This window comes from Microcebus murinus, chromosome 7, assembly GCF_040939455.1.
Source record: "Microcebus murinus isolate Inina chromosome 7, M.murinus_Inina_mat1.0, whole genome shotgun sequence".
NCBI lineage: Eukaryota > Metazoa > Chordata > Mammalia > Primates > Cheirogaleidae > Microcebus > Microcebus murinus.
In genome coordinates, this window is record NC_134110.1 from 100,091,585 (window position 1) to 100,109,552 (window position 17,968).

General features: G+C 40.5%; 1 protein-coding gene across 1 annotated transcript in view; it reads left to right on the forward strand.

The window, feature by feature from the left end:
* Positions 1-3,742, forward strand: part of TGS1 (trimethylguanosine synthase 1) — a 41,366-nt gene extending 37,624 nt beyond the window's left edge. The window contains exon 13 of the mRNA XM_012774077.3: positions 2,806-3,742. Within this exon, the coding sequence (XP_012629531.2) occupies positions 2,806-2,928 (123 nt within the window). The 3' untranslated portion in view covers positions 2,929-3,742. The remainder of the gene's footprint in view (positions 1-2,805) is intronic.
* The last annotated feature ends 14,226 nt before the right edge of the window (positions 3,743-17,968 follow it).

Consider the following 17,968-nt stretch of genomic DNA (forward strand, 5'->3'; position numbering starts at 1 on the left):
CAGCTACCCGGGAGGCTGAGGCAGAAGGATCACTCAAGCCCAGGAGTTTGAGGTTGCTGTGAGCTAGGCTGACGCCACGGCACTCACTCTTGCCTGGGCAACAAAGTGAGACTCTGTCTCAAAAAAAAAAAAAAAAAATCTATATAGTTGTGAAAATGTGGAAAAAGTACAAAAAGGCTAAGATTAGAAACTATTTTTAATCAGAACAGTTGAAAGTAACATCTTAAGTTTTTAAGATTTTCTTTCTAATCACCATTTCTTATTAATAATATTTTGTCACATAGATTCACCCTTTTTCCAGTATCAGAAACAATACTTGTTTTGTTTATCATCTGACTCTCCTAGCTAGAATGTAAAATTCATGAAGGCAGAGACTTTTGTTTGTTTGTTTTTTGCTACTCTCCACTGCCTAGAATAGAAGCCTGTAGGCTCTCAGTAAATCGTTAAGTAATTCATGAACTCTTTTAGAACTCTTCTGATTTCTGAGAAAATTCCCATCTTCACTCCATTTTCTTACCCAAAACACCCACATCCAGACAACCCTCTAAAACGTATAGAGAGAAGGAAAAGAAACTACCCTATCTTCTTAGAAGTTGGTTTTTATGTAATTCTTTTTATGGCTTATGTAAGAAATGATAACCATCTATTTTTATTGCACCTTTAATTTTTTCAAGTAAATTTCAGAAATTGTTTTTCATTTTTCTCAAAATACCCTTTTTAGAATCTGAGATAGACAGTGCTCCTACTTTTCAGATCTACAAGGCCAAAGCCTATTTTAATGACTTTCTAAATTGATATGGCAAATTATTGGTAGAACTGGGGTTGAAATTTGCTTCTGACTTTGCTCCTTTTTTCTTCTGCTAGACGTATCCTAGCAGATGTTTTGCTAGTTCAGCTCTGCATTGGTTCTCTAAACCCAACCTGTTTTTTCCTCTATTCTTTTCTCTTCCTCTCTCGTCCCACAACCCCACCTCTCAAAAAAAACTTCAGCTTGCTAATCTTATGTTCTTTAAATAAATTGCTTGTTAAAAGGAGCATGAGAAATGCTATACTTCAGTTAGATTTTAACTCACAGAAAAAAAATTGTGAAAAAGTAGTATTTTAGATATGCTAGTCAAAATGGCTTTAATTGGCTAAAGACCAAATTCCTCATTTTGCCTTTCCTTGTTAAAAAATCAGACTGATATAAAGATACCAAAATAGAATATAAAGCAATTATTCCTAATAATTGCTACTATGAGACTACTTGGGTTATTTTTAAATTTCTAGTTTAACTTTAATCCTTATGAACAAATAGTGGAATGTGTGTGTTTTTTAATCACATAAGGGATATTGTATTTGACTTTTATTTTATCTATTCCTATTGATAAAAACATACCCAGCTCTTTTATGTCCCTTTAGGAATGAGGGCAGGGATTGGTGATGTTATCACTGCCTTGGTAGAACACCTCCTTTTTTTTTCTTTTAATAATGTACCTGTTGTTCCTTCCCCGTTTTTGTTCTGTGACTTTTTGTTCTAAAAGGAAGTTGAAATACTTTAAAATACTTATTCGTCGGTAATGCACAATAAAGCTTCCCTTCTACCAGATACCAGACACTGGTGTAGTATGTAGAACACTACTGAGATGAGATTGTCTCAGCCCTTGAAACCAAACCAGACTGATTGAGCAACTCTCTTTACAAAATACACAACTGCAATTTTGCTGATTACAGTTACAGAAGATACATGTCTCCTGTTGTTTGTACCTCATACTTGAGGTGTCCCTTTCTCTGTCACTCAGTGTCTTCTGTTTTCTGATTGCCTGGGATCTCCACCATATTCCCCTTTCTCTTAATCTTTCTTACTGCTGCCCTGATAAACTCATCTCTGGTGAAGTCATCATGTGTTAGAAGGTAATACATTTGGTAGTTAATGCATCTCTAAGAGATTGAATGAAGGGAAAAAAATGAACTAAAATAAAACCTTACCTGTACAAGAACTTAGGGTAAAACATTGCTAATTTGCAGTGTGACAAAGGTGAGCACAAGCATTACTGTCACAGAGCAAAAGAATCTTGAGCAGCTGCCTGCCCCTGTTGTCTGTTCATTTGATTGGCATCCTTTTGATATTCACTGTAGAGGTGTGCAGGGATAGTGCTTTCAGCTTCCGAATAAAAGAGGTTGGTCACTATATTCTAATAGACCCAAAAAGAGCAAAATATTTTACCACAACTTTTGTGGAAAGGATTTCAAATACACAACATAGCAATGGGTAGAGGAGGTGGTCCAAGTTGTGGGGACAGCAAAAGAGACCAATTGGAGAAGGAAAGTCATTAGTAGAAATAGAGTCACGAGAAAGGGGATCACAGCCTGGATCGGAGCTGTCTGCTCTGTGGTGCTCCTAGTGCCTTGCAGCAGGGACTCAGTAGGTACTGTCGAATGAATGAGAGGGTGAGGGACAGGCAATAAGGCAAAATAGACAAAAGCTTTCAGGAAAGGCTTTAAATGTCTATGTTAATAAATAAACCTGATATTTGGGGAGGATTTGTTCATTTTCTCTGAGAGATCAAGTCCTATACAACAGCAGTGCACCATGGGCTTAGCCATAATATCTAAAGAGTCCGAAACAGCAAGTATTCCTGCCACCAAAGATTGCATTCTTACTTACCTGGGAAGTAACAGTGAACATTTGAGATGCCTTGTTTTTCAAAGGACTTAATAAAAAGCTAGAGTCTTTGTATTATTTGATAGAGTAATATGAATGAAAGAATTGTTTTGAAATCATGCTTATGTATGTGTGGCTTTTTCTTCTGTCCATCTTTTTAGGTGGCATCCTTAGCTGGGCCTGGAGGGCAAGTGGAAATAGAACAGAACTTTCTTAACAACAAATTGAAGACAATCACTGCTTATTTTGGTGACCTGATTCGAAGACCAGCCTCTGAAACCTAACTGAGGCAGTGCTGAGACAAGCAGATCAAGTAGTGGTCAGAACATTATTCAGATAAGACACTTGGAATGTCTTCCTGGACTCACTGACACTTTGTATGCATAGTCTTATATCACCATATGAAATAGAAACTTCCAGGAGTTGAATGAATGTTAATGAAGGGCTTTGAGATCTTTGGGTAATGTTAACTATGTATATTGTACATTAGGATAGTAAGTGTCTGATATGGAAAGGGGAGGCTTGCCCCTGTGCTTAATTTCAGTGTGTGTATTTTTATGTATGTCTGTGTATTTTTTTAATTTTGTATGTTTTGGTTTACCATCTTTGTATGCATGTATATGTGTGCAAAAAAGAAAATTGTGTTTTTTTAAAATAGATACAAAGAAAACAATGAATTAGTTATATTCTATCCACCCATTTAATCCCTACCAAAATAAATAATGTTACATGTTTAGGGCTAGAAATGTGAACAGTACAGAATGGTACAAAATGAAAAGTCTCCCACCCCCTTCCCTACCCTTTATTCGTTTATCTAAAGGTAATCACAGTTAATAGTTTTTATAATTCCTGTGGAAAAGCAAAGAATTGCAATATACCCTAATGCACTTTTTTCCCCTCATTAATGCACTGTTGGATACCTTCTTCTCTTTTTTTTAACTTTGTATCTTTTTATAAAAGTATGTATTTTTTTTACTAGTATACATGGAAGACCTTTCCATATCAGTACATACATGTAGATCTACCTCATTTTTTTAATGGCTGTATTGCATTTCTTTTTCTGGATGCGCCATAATTAAACAGTTCTCTGTTGATAGACACTTAGGCTGTTTTCAGTTTTTTACAGTTACCTACTATTCTGCACTGTCCTTAAGTATAATCTATGTTGTTGAACAAGTATACCCATAGGGTAAATTTCTACCTGTCAGATTGCTGGAGTTTGTACATTTTAATTTTGATGGGTGTGGTCAAATTGCCTCAATACAGTTGGAGGTAATTGTGTTCGCATCCACGGTGATTAGACGGCATATTTTCTTCCACCCTTCCCAGCTTGGGGCGTCAAGCATTTTGATTGTTGCTATCTCATGGGTAAGGAAAATGGTATCTTATTGTTGGTATGCATTTCCTTAATTATGAATGATATTTGGCATATTTTCATACATTTTATCTTCTTTAGTTTTCTCCCAATTTTTAAATTTTTATTATGAATTATCTTTTTCTTATATATATGAGTTCTTTGTAAATTAAAGAGCCCTTTGTCTTTAGTAGGTCTTACAGATATGTTTTTCCAGTTTGTTGTTAGCCTTTAGATTTATTGGGGTGTTTCTGTTTTTGCCATATGAAAGTTTTTAATTTTATGCAGTCAGACTTATTAGTCTTTTATCTTTGTTGCTTCTGGGTTTATGTCATTTTGAGATATCTTTCCTTTTCCTTTTCCCCCAAAAAATACTTTTATTCAGACTTCTTACTAGAACTGTCCTGTTTTCATGTCTTTGCTTCATCTGGAATTTGATTTTTGACACGCTTTTTATAAAGATAGTGTTTTTAAATTTTCCATTGCAAAATCAACATGAAATGTATTTTGTAATAAAGGAGATAATCCTTTTCTATTAAAATGGCAGTGAAAGGAAAAGGAATATGTGTTGTTTAATTATTCATCTAGAAAGTGTGTTCAGTCATTTTTACAAGTAGATAAAAAGACAGTGACATACAACTCTTGCCATTGCAGGTTGGACTTGAGACCTTTATCTTTTAATAATGTAAGCACGTTAAACATTATACAAAAGACAATTTGGAGTGAGATAGAGCTGGGGAAATTGAAATAAACTTGAGGGGCCGGGCAAGGTGGCTCACTCCTGTAATCCTTTGGGAGGCCAAGGCAGGAGGATCACTTGAGCTGAGGAGTTCAAGACCAGCCTGAGCAAGAGTGAGACCCTATCTCTACTAAAAAGAGAAAAATTAACTGCGTGTTGTAGCTTGAGCCTATAGTCCCAGCTACTGGGGAAGCTGAGGCAGAAGGATGGTTTGAGCCAAGGAATTTGAAATTGTTGTGAACTATGATCACACCACTGCACTTCAACCCCCTGGGGTGACTGAGTGAGACTCTGTCTAAAAAAAAAACTTGAGGGACTTTCCAAGAAGTACTGGAATATTAAACAGTAAAAATAACTACTATATAAAAAAACAACTTTGTTGGAGTGTGCTAACTTTAGTCTCTTGAAACTACAGTTTATGCATGATTGCTCTGCAGTACAGTAGCAATTGGACTGGTCATTATGGATAAGATTACTTGGTGAGATCAAAATCTATCCAAATATTCTTCATTTTTAGACTTTATGTATCATCAGCGTATATATCATGAACACGTCAACATTTTTGAAATCCAGCCAGCAATGGTCATAAACAGTTCTATACACAGCCCCGAGAACTAGAGTATGACTTAGCAGGTGGCGGGGGGGGGGGGGGGGTGAAAGCAAATTTCCAAAATCACCAAGTATTTTTTAGCTTTTTGTCACTTAATGTTTCATGCCTATACTTCTTTCCACAATACATTTTCTTACTTGTATATTATTAATATTGAAACTAATTTGTCTTCCTGAATTTGCATGACCGTTTATGAGTACAACAGGAAGGAAGCCTCGCCAAGACTAAAATATTCCTGCCCACTGGTTATACAGGGATATAACTAATTTATAGACTCTTGTATAGGTTGTTAGTGCTCAAAAGGACTTAAGATGTGTTCTAGTGTATCGTGCGACTCTTGTTCAAATAAAGTCTTACGAAGAAGCTGAATATGGATAAAAAAATGAAGCTCTTGGCAATGTTTAGGACAAAACAGAAGTGAAGACACTAGTAGCCCCAATTTTAGTCCAAACCAGTCTTTTTTCTTGTTAAATGACAAAACTTTGGAGCTAATTTTTAATAAAAATAAATATGTACTTTTAACAATTTAAATACAAAGTGAGCAATTCAAAAAGTGAACTTCACCCTTGCCATTTCTCTCCTCCCCACCTGCCACATTTACATTCCCCTCCCCACGACTGACACAGTGGCAGGTGTCCTTTAAGACAGTGATCCCCAACCCTTTTGGCACCAGGAACCCATTTCATGTAAGAGAATTTTTCCAAGGGTGGGTCGCAGCTCAGGACGTGTCGAGCGGCTGTAGACACCCTAATTACACTGGCCGCTCACCTGAGCAGCCCTCGGGTTCCTGAGTTTCAGTGGCTCACCTCTTGTGTCCTCCTCTGCCTCCCCATTTTCCTAAGTTTCATAGTTGACAAATTGTTAATTTTTCCACAGACAGGAGGCAGGGGGCAGGGGCCGGTGGCGGGATAGAGCTCGGAAGCGCAGCTTTATGACATTTCCCTATGCCATAAAAACGTGTGTGCACACAGTGGGATGGGATGGGATGGGATTACATTATTCCGGAGTTTGATTTTATTTTTCATTTAATGTCTTGCAAGTTTTTCTATATGAACACATCTGCTACCGTTTTTAACAAACAGTACAAATCGGTGAGAATTGCTGTAACCATTACTCAATTATGTAACAGTTCTTGCAGTTGCAGATAGTACTGCAGGGTATATTTCTAAGTAGAATAGATTCCCAGAAGTGAGTTTTTTATGTCAAAGGTCATGCTTATTTGGTATATCATGTCAAGCTGGCTCCAAAGACATATATTCCCACCACCTGCATGAAAAGGGTCAATTTTCCTCACACCCTTAAAAGCAACGTATATATTCACTTCTCATTGTTAACCATTTTTTTTTTTTTTTTTTGGAGACAGAATCTCACTTTGTTTTCCATCTAGAATGAGTGCTGTGGCGTCAGCCTAGCTCACAGTAACCTCAAATTCCTGGGCTCAAGTGATCCTCCTGCCTCAGCCTCCAGAGTAGCTGGGACTGCAGGCATGTACCGCCATGCCTGGCTAATTTTTTTCTATATATTTTTAGTTGGCCAATTAATTTCTTTCTATTTTTTTAGTAAAGATGGGGTCTTGCTCTTGCTCAGGCTGGTTTCGAACTCCTGACCTTGAGCGATCCTCCCACCCCAGCCTCCCAGAGTGCTAGGATTACAGGCGTGAGCCACTGCGCCCGGCCAGATCAACAAAGTTATCTTAATTTGCATGTCCTGATTGTTAGGTATGAACAATTTTGCATATATTATTCAGATAAATGTTAGGCATTCGTTTTTTTGCCAAATGAACAGTTAATTGCGACATTATTTTTTATTAAATGAACTCACCTTTCTCCACTAATTGGAAATCTAACCTGTGTGCATATGTCTGTATATGTGCATATGTAAGTGTATATATCTGGAATTTGTTTTGTTCCTTCGATCCTCTTGTCTGTTTCTGTGTCGTATGTTTTTGATTACTGTAGTTTTCATTATGTGTGTTGACAGTTGCAAATTTCCCCATTCTCAAAATTTTCTGACACTTTCTGAGCATTTTTAATTTTTTTAGACAAATCTGAATTTATCAAGTTCTATATTAAAAATCCTCTGGGATTTTTAATTTTCACTTTAGGGAAAAGTGATGTCTTCCCCTCCAAGGATTTGGTATGTCCTCTTGTTATTCTGATTCTTTTTGTATTTCAGCAAATCTATATCGTTTCATTTGTATAAATCTTACATTTTTTTGCCAAGTTTATTGCTTGGTATTTTGCAATTTTTGCTTGATTTTGAACACGATCTTTTCCATTGCATTTTCTAATAGGTATATTGTCTGTATAAGAATGCTTATGATTTCTTTGTCTTATAGCCAGTCTTCTTACTGAATTCTTTTAATAGTTATTCTAATAGTTTTAATTGATTCACTTTGATTTTCTAAATAACATGATTTTCTAAATAACAGTCATGACATCCACACAGGAGCTTTTCTCTTTGCCAATATCTGTGCCTCTTAATTTTTATTCTTTTCCTATTGCACTGGTTAGGACTGCCAAGAAAGTTGTGATAATGGCACTTGTTCCTTGCTTTTATTTTGCAATGAAAGGTTAGAAGCATTTCTATTAAATATTATTGTAGCTTGCATTAAAACTAAGATACTGTCTTCCCTACAGTTTTTTTTAACATAAGAAAGTCTAAATTACTTTAAAATTTTCAAATAACTTAACCATATCTGTGTTCCTATAATGTATTGTAATTTATTATTTTGGTTCACTGCTGGATTTCACTTGATAAATTAAATTGTTTTGTTTTGTTTATGTTTGTGCACCTTGCCTGGTTTTGGTATCAGACTGCTCTGGCAGAGTGCTTCAGAAAGTCTCCCGTGTTTTTCTGTGATCTAAATAATATTGCCAATATCTGTCCATTGAGCCCTTGGGAGAACTCCAGGAAATGTGGGCCTGGTACCTTTTTAAACAAGATGTTTTGATTGTATCATTTTTTAAAGATCTTTTTATTCAGATTTTTAAATAACTTTGTGGGGTTTTTTTAACAATTTTTTTTTTTTTTTTTTTTTTTGAGACAGAGTCTCACTCTGTTGCCCAGGCTAGAGTGAGTGCCGTGGTGTCAGCCTAGCTCACAGCAACCTCAATCTCCTGGGCTCAAGCAATCCTACTGCCTCAGCCTCCCAAGTAGCTGGGACTACAGGCATGCACCACCATGCCCGGCTAATTTTTTCTATATATAGTAGTTGGCGAATTAATTTCTTTCTATTTATAGTAGAGACAGGGTCTCGCTCTTGCTCAGGCTGGTTTCGAACTCCTGACCTTGAGCAATCTGCCCGCTTCGGCCTCCCAGAGTGCTAGGATTACAGGTGTGACCCACCGCGCCCGGCCCAACAATTTATAATTCCTTGGAAAATATCCATTTCATTTATATTTTTACTTATTAACATAAAGTTAGTACATTATCCCATATTTGCTCGTTTTTTTATTGTTGTTGTTTTGTTTTTACAGTTATGCTCTCAGTCTTTCGCCCAGGAGGGCTGGAGTACAATGGTGCAATTATAGTTCACTGCAGCCATGAACTCCTGGGCTCAAGTGATCCTTCCGTCTCAGCCTCCCTAGTAGCTGGGACTACAGTCATGTGCTACCATGCCCCACTAATTTTTTTTTTTTTAGAGACAGGGTCTCACTATTGTTGCCCAAGCTGGTTTTGAACTTCTGGCCTCAAGAAATCCTTCCACATCAGCCTCTCAAAATGTTGGGATTACAAGTGCAAGCCACTGTGCACGGCCTAACTTTTTATTTATTTTATTTTATTTTTGAGACAGTCTCACTTTGTTGTCCAGGCTAGAGTGAGTGCCGTGGCATCAGCCTCACTCACAGCAACCTCAAACTCCTGGGCTCAAGCAATCCTCCTGCCTCAGCCTCCTGAGTAGCTGGGACTACAGGCATGTGCCACCATGCCCAGCTGATTTTTTCTATATATATTAGTTGGCCAATTAATTTCTTTCTATTTATAGTAGAGACGAGGTCTCACTCTTGCTCAGGCTGGTTTCAAAGTCCTGACCTTGAGCAGTCCACCTGCCTCGGCCTCCCAAAGTGCTAGGATTACAAGTGTGAGCCACCGCGCCTGGCCCTAACTTTTTATTTTAGAATAATTTGTGACTTTTTAAAGGTGGAAAAATAATATGGCAAATATCTCCAGCAATTATCTGCTACCATCATAATGTTTTCAAGTCTATGTCAATATTTACTGTTATTAACAATGTTTTTAACTCAGCTAATGTTTTAAAACTTAAAATTGATTTGTAAAAGAATTCCAAATACTATTGTCATAAACGAAAAGTCACTATCCCTTTTAATATTCGTATATCAATATGAAAAATGTTCATCCATTTACTACCTAAAAGAATGCTATCTACCACACTTTGGGGACAGTGGAATGGGTGGTGGGCGACAAAGATGGTAAAGACCCACGCTGGTCCCTAGAGGAGCCAGGAAGTGTGGTGCGGGACTGGGAACATGAGAAGGCTGCCCCCAGAACAGTGTGACAAGTCACCACAGGAGGGGACACGCAGAGTAGGAATTTTCCAGGTTAACAAATTGGGACACGACATTCTAGGAATGGAAACAGCATTTAGAAGGCTCAAAGGCCAAAGAAGGCCACTTATGATTTAGGCGTCAGTACACGCCGACCTAGCGGGGAAGTCGCTGGAGGAGGGCAGCGCTGCCGGCCTCCTGTGTCCTGAGCACAGGGCAGCCTTTCGGCTTTGAGGGCTCGAGGGCTTGGTGAGGTCCAAGGGTCCCTTGTCAGGAAAATGCTTTTAAATGCACAGAATAAAAGCCTAGGATTACAAAGTAATCCCGCTATATCAAAGTAGCTATTAAAATGTCAAGAAAAAATTTGTGGTATAGTAAACATGCTTTTTCATTAACACATTAAATAAAATCCACTGGAGGATCTACTAGCTACTACAGTTTCAAAGTGGTGATACATGTAAATGGTATTTCAGGAAAATTGCAACAGCTGGACTATTACATGAAAATATCTAAATTTCAGTGGCAAAGCACAGGTACTATTAGAAGCTTCTTTTTTTTTTTTTTTTTTTTTGAGACAGAGTCTCACTTTGTTGCCCAGGCTAGAGTGAGTGCCGTGGCGTCAGCCTAGCTCACAGCAACCTCACACTCCTGGGCTCAAGCGATCCTCCTGCCTCAGCCTCCCCAGTAGCTGGGACTACAGGCATGCCCCACCACGCCCAGCTAATTTTTTGTATATATATTAGTTGGCCAATTAATTTCTTTCTCTTTATAGTAGAGACGGGGTCTCGCCCTTGCTCAGGTTGGTTTCGAACTCCTGAACTCAAACGATCCGCCCGCCTCGGCCTCCCAGAGTGCTAGGATTACAGGCGTGAGCCACTGCGCCCGGCCAGAAGCTTCTTTTTTGTTTAATGTTTTCATCGGCATTCACAGACCACCTAAATTCTGCCCATGACCCTCTCAGTGGTCCGCAGACTCAGGGTAAGAGCCCCTTTGTGCAGGTCTCTCTGACACAAAGGACGGGCCAGACCAGAAGCAGGGCGGCAAGAGAGGAGCCCCGCACAGCGATGGGTGCACATGGAGCGGCAGATTGGAGGGTGTAGGAGGCAGAGCCCCAGGACAGAGGCAAGTTGTCGCAACCCCAGGTGCAATGCCCTGCTGTTCCCAACCCACCAGCGGCTCCTTGAGACCTGGTAGAACAAACCTATCTTTTTAGCAAGAGAAAGTGGGTTAATTCTCACTTTGCATGGGATGGCATTCTGTAATTAAGTGAGGTACCTAGTGGCAATACTAAAGAATATTAATGGAAATTATCTAGATCAGCACTGTCTGAAAGGAATATAATGTGAACCACAAATGTAATTAAATTTTCTAAGAGCCACGTTTAAAAAGTTAAGCAGGTGAAATTAATTTTAACAGATTTATAACTTCATTGAAAATATTATTTCAACATGTGATAATATGAACAAGTATTAATGAGAGATTTTATTTTTTTTCTTACTAAGTCTCCAAGACCCAGGGTGTATTTTAAACTTACAAGCGCATATCAATTTGTATCAGCTACATTTCGAATATTCACCAGCCACTTGTTGCTAATGAATTCCATTTAGATAGTGCAGATCTGGATTTCTGGAGAACAAAAAGAACAGTATGCTGCATTTCGAGGCTTATGGTACCTTATAATTAAAGCCAAACTGCTTAGGAATTTGGATTTCCTCTTTAAGCGATGGAGAGCCACAGGACTTTTAACCAGAAAGTGAAATGACCAGATTTTACAGCATAGAGGATGAAATACTGGAAGTCCTCCTTATGGCCAGGAGTGTGGAGCTCAGTCTCTTACAGCTGCGGCCCCCAGGCCCCAGGCTGCGGATCTGATCCATGGCCCGTTAGGAACTGGGGCAACAGCAAGGGGTGAGCGAGGGGCCTGAGCTCCCCCCAGCCCCCCCAACTCCTACTGCAAACTGCGCATGCGCAGGCGAGGGAGCTACGCCCCGGGCTCCTTATGCGAATGTAATGCCCGATGTTCCCAGGTGGAGCTGAGGAGGTGATGCCAGCTCTGGGGAGTGACTGCAAATATACTAACTGTAATGCACTTGAATCGTCCCCAAACCATTCCTCTCCCCCACCCCCGTGCGTGGAAAATTTGTCTTCCATAAGCCGGTTCCAGTTGCCAAAACGGTTGGAGACTGCTGCACAGTATTTCAACTAAGAGTTGTGACAATGCCAAATTTATTCCACTTTAACTGTCCCAGCTGAGATAAATTCATGATTTTTTAATCTTTCAAATAGTTAAGAATCATATAACTATGATGTAAAATAGTACATGTATATGCTAAAGGTTTTGTTGTACAGCAGTCCCCCCTCAGGCCCGGTTTCACTTTCCATAGTTTCAGCTATCTGTGGTACAGTAAGAGATTTTGAGAGAAAGACAGAGACCACATTCCCATCACTTTATTATTACAATATATTGCTATAATTGTTCCATTTTATTATTAGTTTTTTTTTTTTTTTTTTTTTGAGACAGAGTCTCACTTCGTTGCCCAGGCTAGAGTGAGTGCCGTGGCGTCAGCCTAGCTCACAGTAACCTCAAACTCCTGGGCTCAAGCAATCCTCCTGCCTCAGCCTCCCGAGTAGCTGGGACTACAGGCATGCGCCACCATGCCCGGCTAATTTTTTCTATATATATTAGTTGGCCAATTAATTTGTTTCTATTTATAGTAGAGACGGGGTCTCGCTCTTGCTCAGGCTGGTTTTGAACTCCTCACCTTGAGCAATCCACCCGCCTCGGCCTCCCAGAGTGCTAGGATTACAGGTGTGAGCCACCGCGCCCGGCCTTATTATTAGTTATTGTCAATCTCTTTCTGTGCCTAATTTATAAATTAAACTTTATCATTGTAGGTATGCATAGGAAAAAAGAGAGTATATAGAGTTCAGTGCTACCCACGGTTTCAGGCACCCACTGGGAGCCTTGGAAAGTATCCCTCCAAGCTGGATAAGGGGGCACTACTGTGATTGTCTGGGCCTGGACGGGCTATGAATCTTGGATGAATTTGCCTGAATTATCTCAGGCCTCCCAGACTCCCTGGGAGCTCCAGGCACCAGAGCCAATGAAAGCTCAGGCTCTGACACAGCCCGTCCTGGGGTTGGGCGTAGGACGTCCCTTCTCAACTTGCACCACAGCATGTGGAAGGAGAACTAACTCTGTCCCAAGACATGTTCCCTTCATTCAAATTCATTTTCTTTACAGTTTTTCTAGTAAATAAATAGGGCAAAAGTACCTAAATGTACATTTACATGAGGAAATGCAAATAGTATGCAAACACAAGAAATGTATGTCTTCTCCCTAATATAATCATTTATTAAATAAGTGTGCCAGGCACTGCTAGGTTTTGAAGATTGGTTGGTAAGATTTCATATTACCAATGAAAACAACCTTAGATACCAGTTTATATCTCATCAGTGAGCAATTTAAGAACAGTAACATCCAGTGCTAGCCTATTATGATAAAAAAAATTCACCCATGCACTGGCCATACTGTCTTTAATGCTTTTTGCAAAAGCAATGCCATGGAATGCAAGATGGCTTAGAGTCCTTTAAAGCTCACCTCTGACCCAAGCTTGTGCCCACGGCTGGAGGACCCACATAGGCACCTTTCATTACAAATATGCAGTTCCTTGTCCTGTGTCCCCAGCATCTGCTGCCTCATCCCTCCCCGCTGTCCACGCGAATGCATGGATCGGACTGACTGTCCAGCTGTCACGTCCATTTTGCCTCCGACACTGTCTTGACACAACTTGGCCTCTTGGTCTTCAGCACTCAGTACAGTCCAGATTTACTCCATTTGTGTCACTAATCTGACTACTGAGAATTTATCCTAAGGAAATACTTGAGAGGGAGAAAAAGGGATATATACAAAGATATTAACTGCATATAAAGAAAAATTTGAAAACAACCCAAATGTTCCATGAAGAGGAGCAGCTCAGTAAATTATATTACTTCCACTTGATGTAGTATTATGCAGCCATTATGCATTGTGTGACTATGAAAACACATAAATGCATTTTTTCAAAAAGTTCACAGTTCAAAAGAATCTCTAAGGCATAGTCTCTAGTACAAATTAGAGCACTCTGAGCCCCCTTTCTTAGGATCCTGAGATCACTTCCACATTGTCCTACTTTGTCCTTGTTCAACCTCAAGACAAACACCAGAGGGCACAGGAGAGCCAAGAGTGGGCTGAAAAGGTTAAGTTCAAGTTCTCTTTGGAATCCCAGCCGAGGTGGGCAGTTTGTTCTCTCTGTGACGCGGTGCACGTACTCACCTCATGTATGTATGTCTGCAAAAGTTAACACCTATGCTAGAAAAGATATGGTTACTTAGAATGGCCCCATGCTCTTGTCTTGGAGAGAATGTAAACCAGTTTAAAGAAACTGTAGCTCATCTCCCAGAACTGAATTTCACACAAAGGGTTTTTAATTTTGTTAAATTTTTCATCAGATTGCTAGTGGCAATGACACTATTTGGAATCAGGGTTCTCTCTAGAAAAAAATTGTTTCTAGTTGCATTTTACCAGACAACTATAACAGGTGGGGCACCATCTTACTTAAGATTTTACGTTAAATCATAGGAAATAAAACCAGCAAACAGTATAACATGAAAAAAATATAGAGAGAATGGATAAAATACTACAAAGTGCAGTATCTTTGCACTACAGGTAGATCTTTGCACTGTCATCAGCTATTCATTAATGCTTCTTAGTAACACATATATGAGACTTTAAAAAGTGATTTGCGGCTGGACGCGGTGGCTCACACCTATAATCCTAGCTCTCTGGGAGGCCGAGGCGGGCGGATTCACAAGGTCAGGAGTTCAAAACTAGCCTGAACAAGAGCGAGACCCCATCTCTACTATAAATAGAAAGAAATTAATTGGCCAACTAATATATATAGAAAAAATTAGCCGGGCATGGTGGCGCATGCCTGTAGTCCCAGCTACTTGGGAGACTGAGGCAGTAGGATTTCTTGAGCCCAGGAGTTTGAGGTTGCTGTGAGCTAGGCTGACGTCACAGCACTCACTCTAGCCTAGGCAACAAAGCGAGACTCTGTCCCAAAAAAATAAATAAACTAATTAATTAATAATAATAAAATAAAAAGTGATTTGCATTTTCCTAATCATTTTTAGAATTTCGCATCATTTTGCAAAGTATCTTCTGAAATCTTTACAGACTGACAACCTAAGGTAAGTGATGTCTTTAATGTACAGCCTAGTTGCTCACTAGTGAGCAGCCTCTGAGATGGCCTCCCATGACCCCCGCCTCCCAATATTCACAGCCTCGCATAAATCCCCTCCCCTTTAGTGTGGCCGGGAATCATAGACTTTCTTCTTCTTCTTCTTTTGAGACAGAGTCTCACTCTGTTGCCCCAGCTAGAGTACCATGGAGTCAGCCTAGCTCACAGCAACCTCAAACTCCTGGGCTCAAGCAATCCTTCTGCCTCCGCCTCCTGAGTAGCAGGGACTACAGGCAAGCGCCACCACGCCCAGCTAATTTTTTTTTATTTTTGGTAGAGATGGGATCTTGCTTTGGCTCAGGCTGGTCTCAAACTCCTGAGCTCAAACAATCCGCCCGCCTCAGCCTTCCAGAGTGCTAGGATTACAGGTGTGAGCCACTGTGCCCAGCCATAGACTTTCTTCTAACAAACTTTGGCACAGGTGATGGTATGTCACTTCTGAGATTAGGTTACAAAAAGCCCATAACTTTCATTTGGACACTCTCTTTCACTCTCTTGGATTGCTCACCCTGAGAGAAGGCAGTTGTCATGTGGAGAGGCCCGTGTGGCGAGCAAGGAAGGCTTGACCACAGCTACATGAGTGAGCTTGGATTGGATCCCTCTCCAGTCCAGCCTTCAGATGAGATTGCAGCCCTGGCCAACAGCTCAACTGCAATCTGAGACCTGAGTCAGCCAGCCAGCTAAGCTGCACCTAGATTCCTGACCCACAAAAACTGAGGTAATATATGTATGTTACATTAACCTGCTAAGTTTGGGGATAATTGGTTACACACAAAAGATAACTAATATGATAACCAAGCCATAAAGGCAGCTATCTCCACCTAGTTGACCAAAACAAAATCTGAATTTTGACTTCTCATTGTTCATGTCCAATGTATCAACAAGAATTTCTAATTTCTAAATAATTGGTGAATCATCTTTATTCCATTCACACTGACAATACCTTATCAGGCCACCTCATCTCTAGCGTTGATTTCTACCATGGCCTCCTAACCTTTATTCCAGGGCTATTCCCTATCAATCTGTCTTCCAGCTCTGCAGCCAGAGCAAGTGCATTAAAACTCTTTATTTATTTATTTATTTTTAAGACAGAGTCTCGCTTTGTTGCCCAGGCTAGAGTGAGTGCCGTGGTGTCAGCCTAGCTCACAGCAACCTCAAACCCCTGGGTTCAAGCAATCCTGCTGCCTCAGTCTCCCAAGTAGCTGGGACTACAGGCATGCCCCACCATGCCCGGCTAATTTTTTCCTCTATATATTAGTTGGCCAATTAATTTCTTTCTATTTATAGTAGAGATGGGGTCTTGCTCTTGCTCAGGCTGGTTTCGAACTCCTGACCTCAAGCAATCCACCCACCTCAACCTCCCAGAGTGCTAGGATTACAAGTGTGAGCCACCGCACCCAGCCCATTAAAACTCTTTAAAGGCTGCTCAACCCAGCTCTTCGCCCAAGTGAAATCCTGACCATCCTTTCTCAAGTAGCTCTAATGCCTTCCCATGGCCTAAAAGGCCAGCAATAGTCTGACCCCTGCTTACCTGCCAGCCCTGTGTTCACCCCCACCCTCCTGTCCTACCATCCAGCCCCAATCCCACTTCTCTCAGTTCCTCCCAGCTTTTGCATGAGCTGCCCCACAGCTGCAATACTGCCTATACCTTGTGCTCCACGGCACTAAAACCGACTCAGCCTCGGGTCTCAGTTCAGATCCCACTTCTGCAGATCTTCCTTGTCATACACTTCTCCCTTCTTCCAACCTTCTGTGGGGTCGTCCCTCCCCAAGTTCCTGTGACTCCCTGTGCTACTCACCAGCAGACCCTTCACACTCTGTCCTCTGCCAGTTTGTGGACCACTTCTTTGTGCTGAGGCATCAAGCAGAAAACCTCTGCTAAAATGTAAAAGCGCTTTATTAATCACAGCCTAGCATATTTTCAGCTAGAAATGTTGTCATCCTCTTTGGTACTTTCCTGAAAATATGGCAAAAATTTCTTCTTACAAGTTACTCCACTCAATACACGGCAAGTATTGTAGTGTTAAATAACACTACAACCTTTGCAGTTTAGAGAAATTGAGGTTAACCCACAATCATGTGGTCAGTTAGTTTCAAAATCAAGAACAGCATACACATTTCTTGAATCTTTGCCTTCTGCCCCAAGCTCTTAGGAACACTTCCTCTCTCTGCTCAGGCTCACTTATCCATTGATTTCTCTTTTCTGCTTATGAGAAGGGCCACACCCACCCAGCATTACAAAACACTGCATGTGCCTCAATATCCTTTGACCAGGAAGTCTTTACATGAACATTTTTGCCATATCTAAAAAATTAGTATACAATAGGACTCTTAAAAGTAAATTTACTTTCCCTCTTCTATCAATGGAAACAATGATTAAAAATTAGTGAAATTTTTCACATCACCATGTGATAGATACCAAAGTCACAACCTTGGGCCAAGAGCAGTGGCTCATGCCTGTAATCCCAGCACTTTGGTAGGCATAGGTCAGGGAATTGCTTGAGCCCAGGAGTTCAAGACCAGCCTGGGCAAAATAGCAACATACAGAGACCCCCATCTCTACAAGAAAAAAGAAAAATTAGCTGGGCATAGTGACATGTGCCTGCAGTCCTAGCAACCCAGGAGGCTGAGGCAGGAGGATCTCTTGAGCCCGGGAGTTCCAGGCTGCAGAGAGCTATGACCACACACCACTGCACTCCAGCCTGGGCAACAGAGTAAGACCCCGTCTCGAAAAAAAGGGGGGTGGGCAGGATGCTCAATCTAAGTCACTTCAATCAGCAGTGTCCCGACCCGCGGGACCTTCTGTTACTCGCGGGGGCGAGGGGGACCGT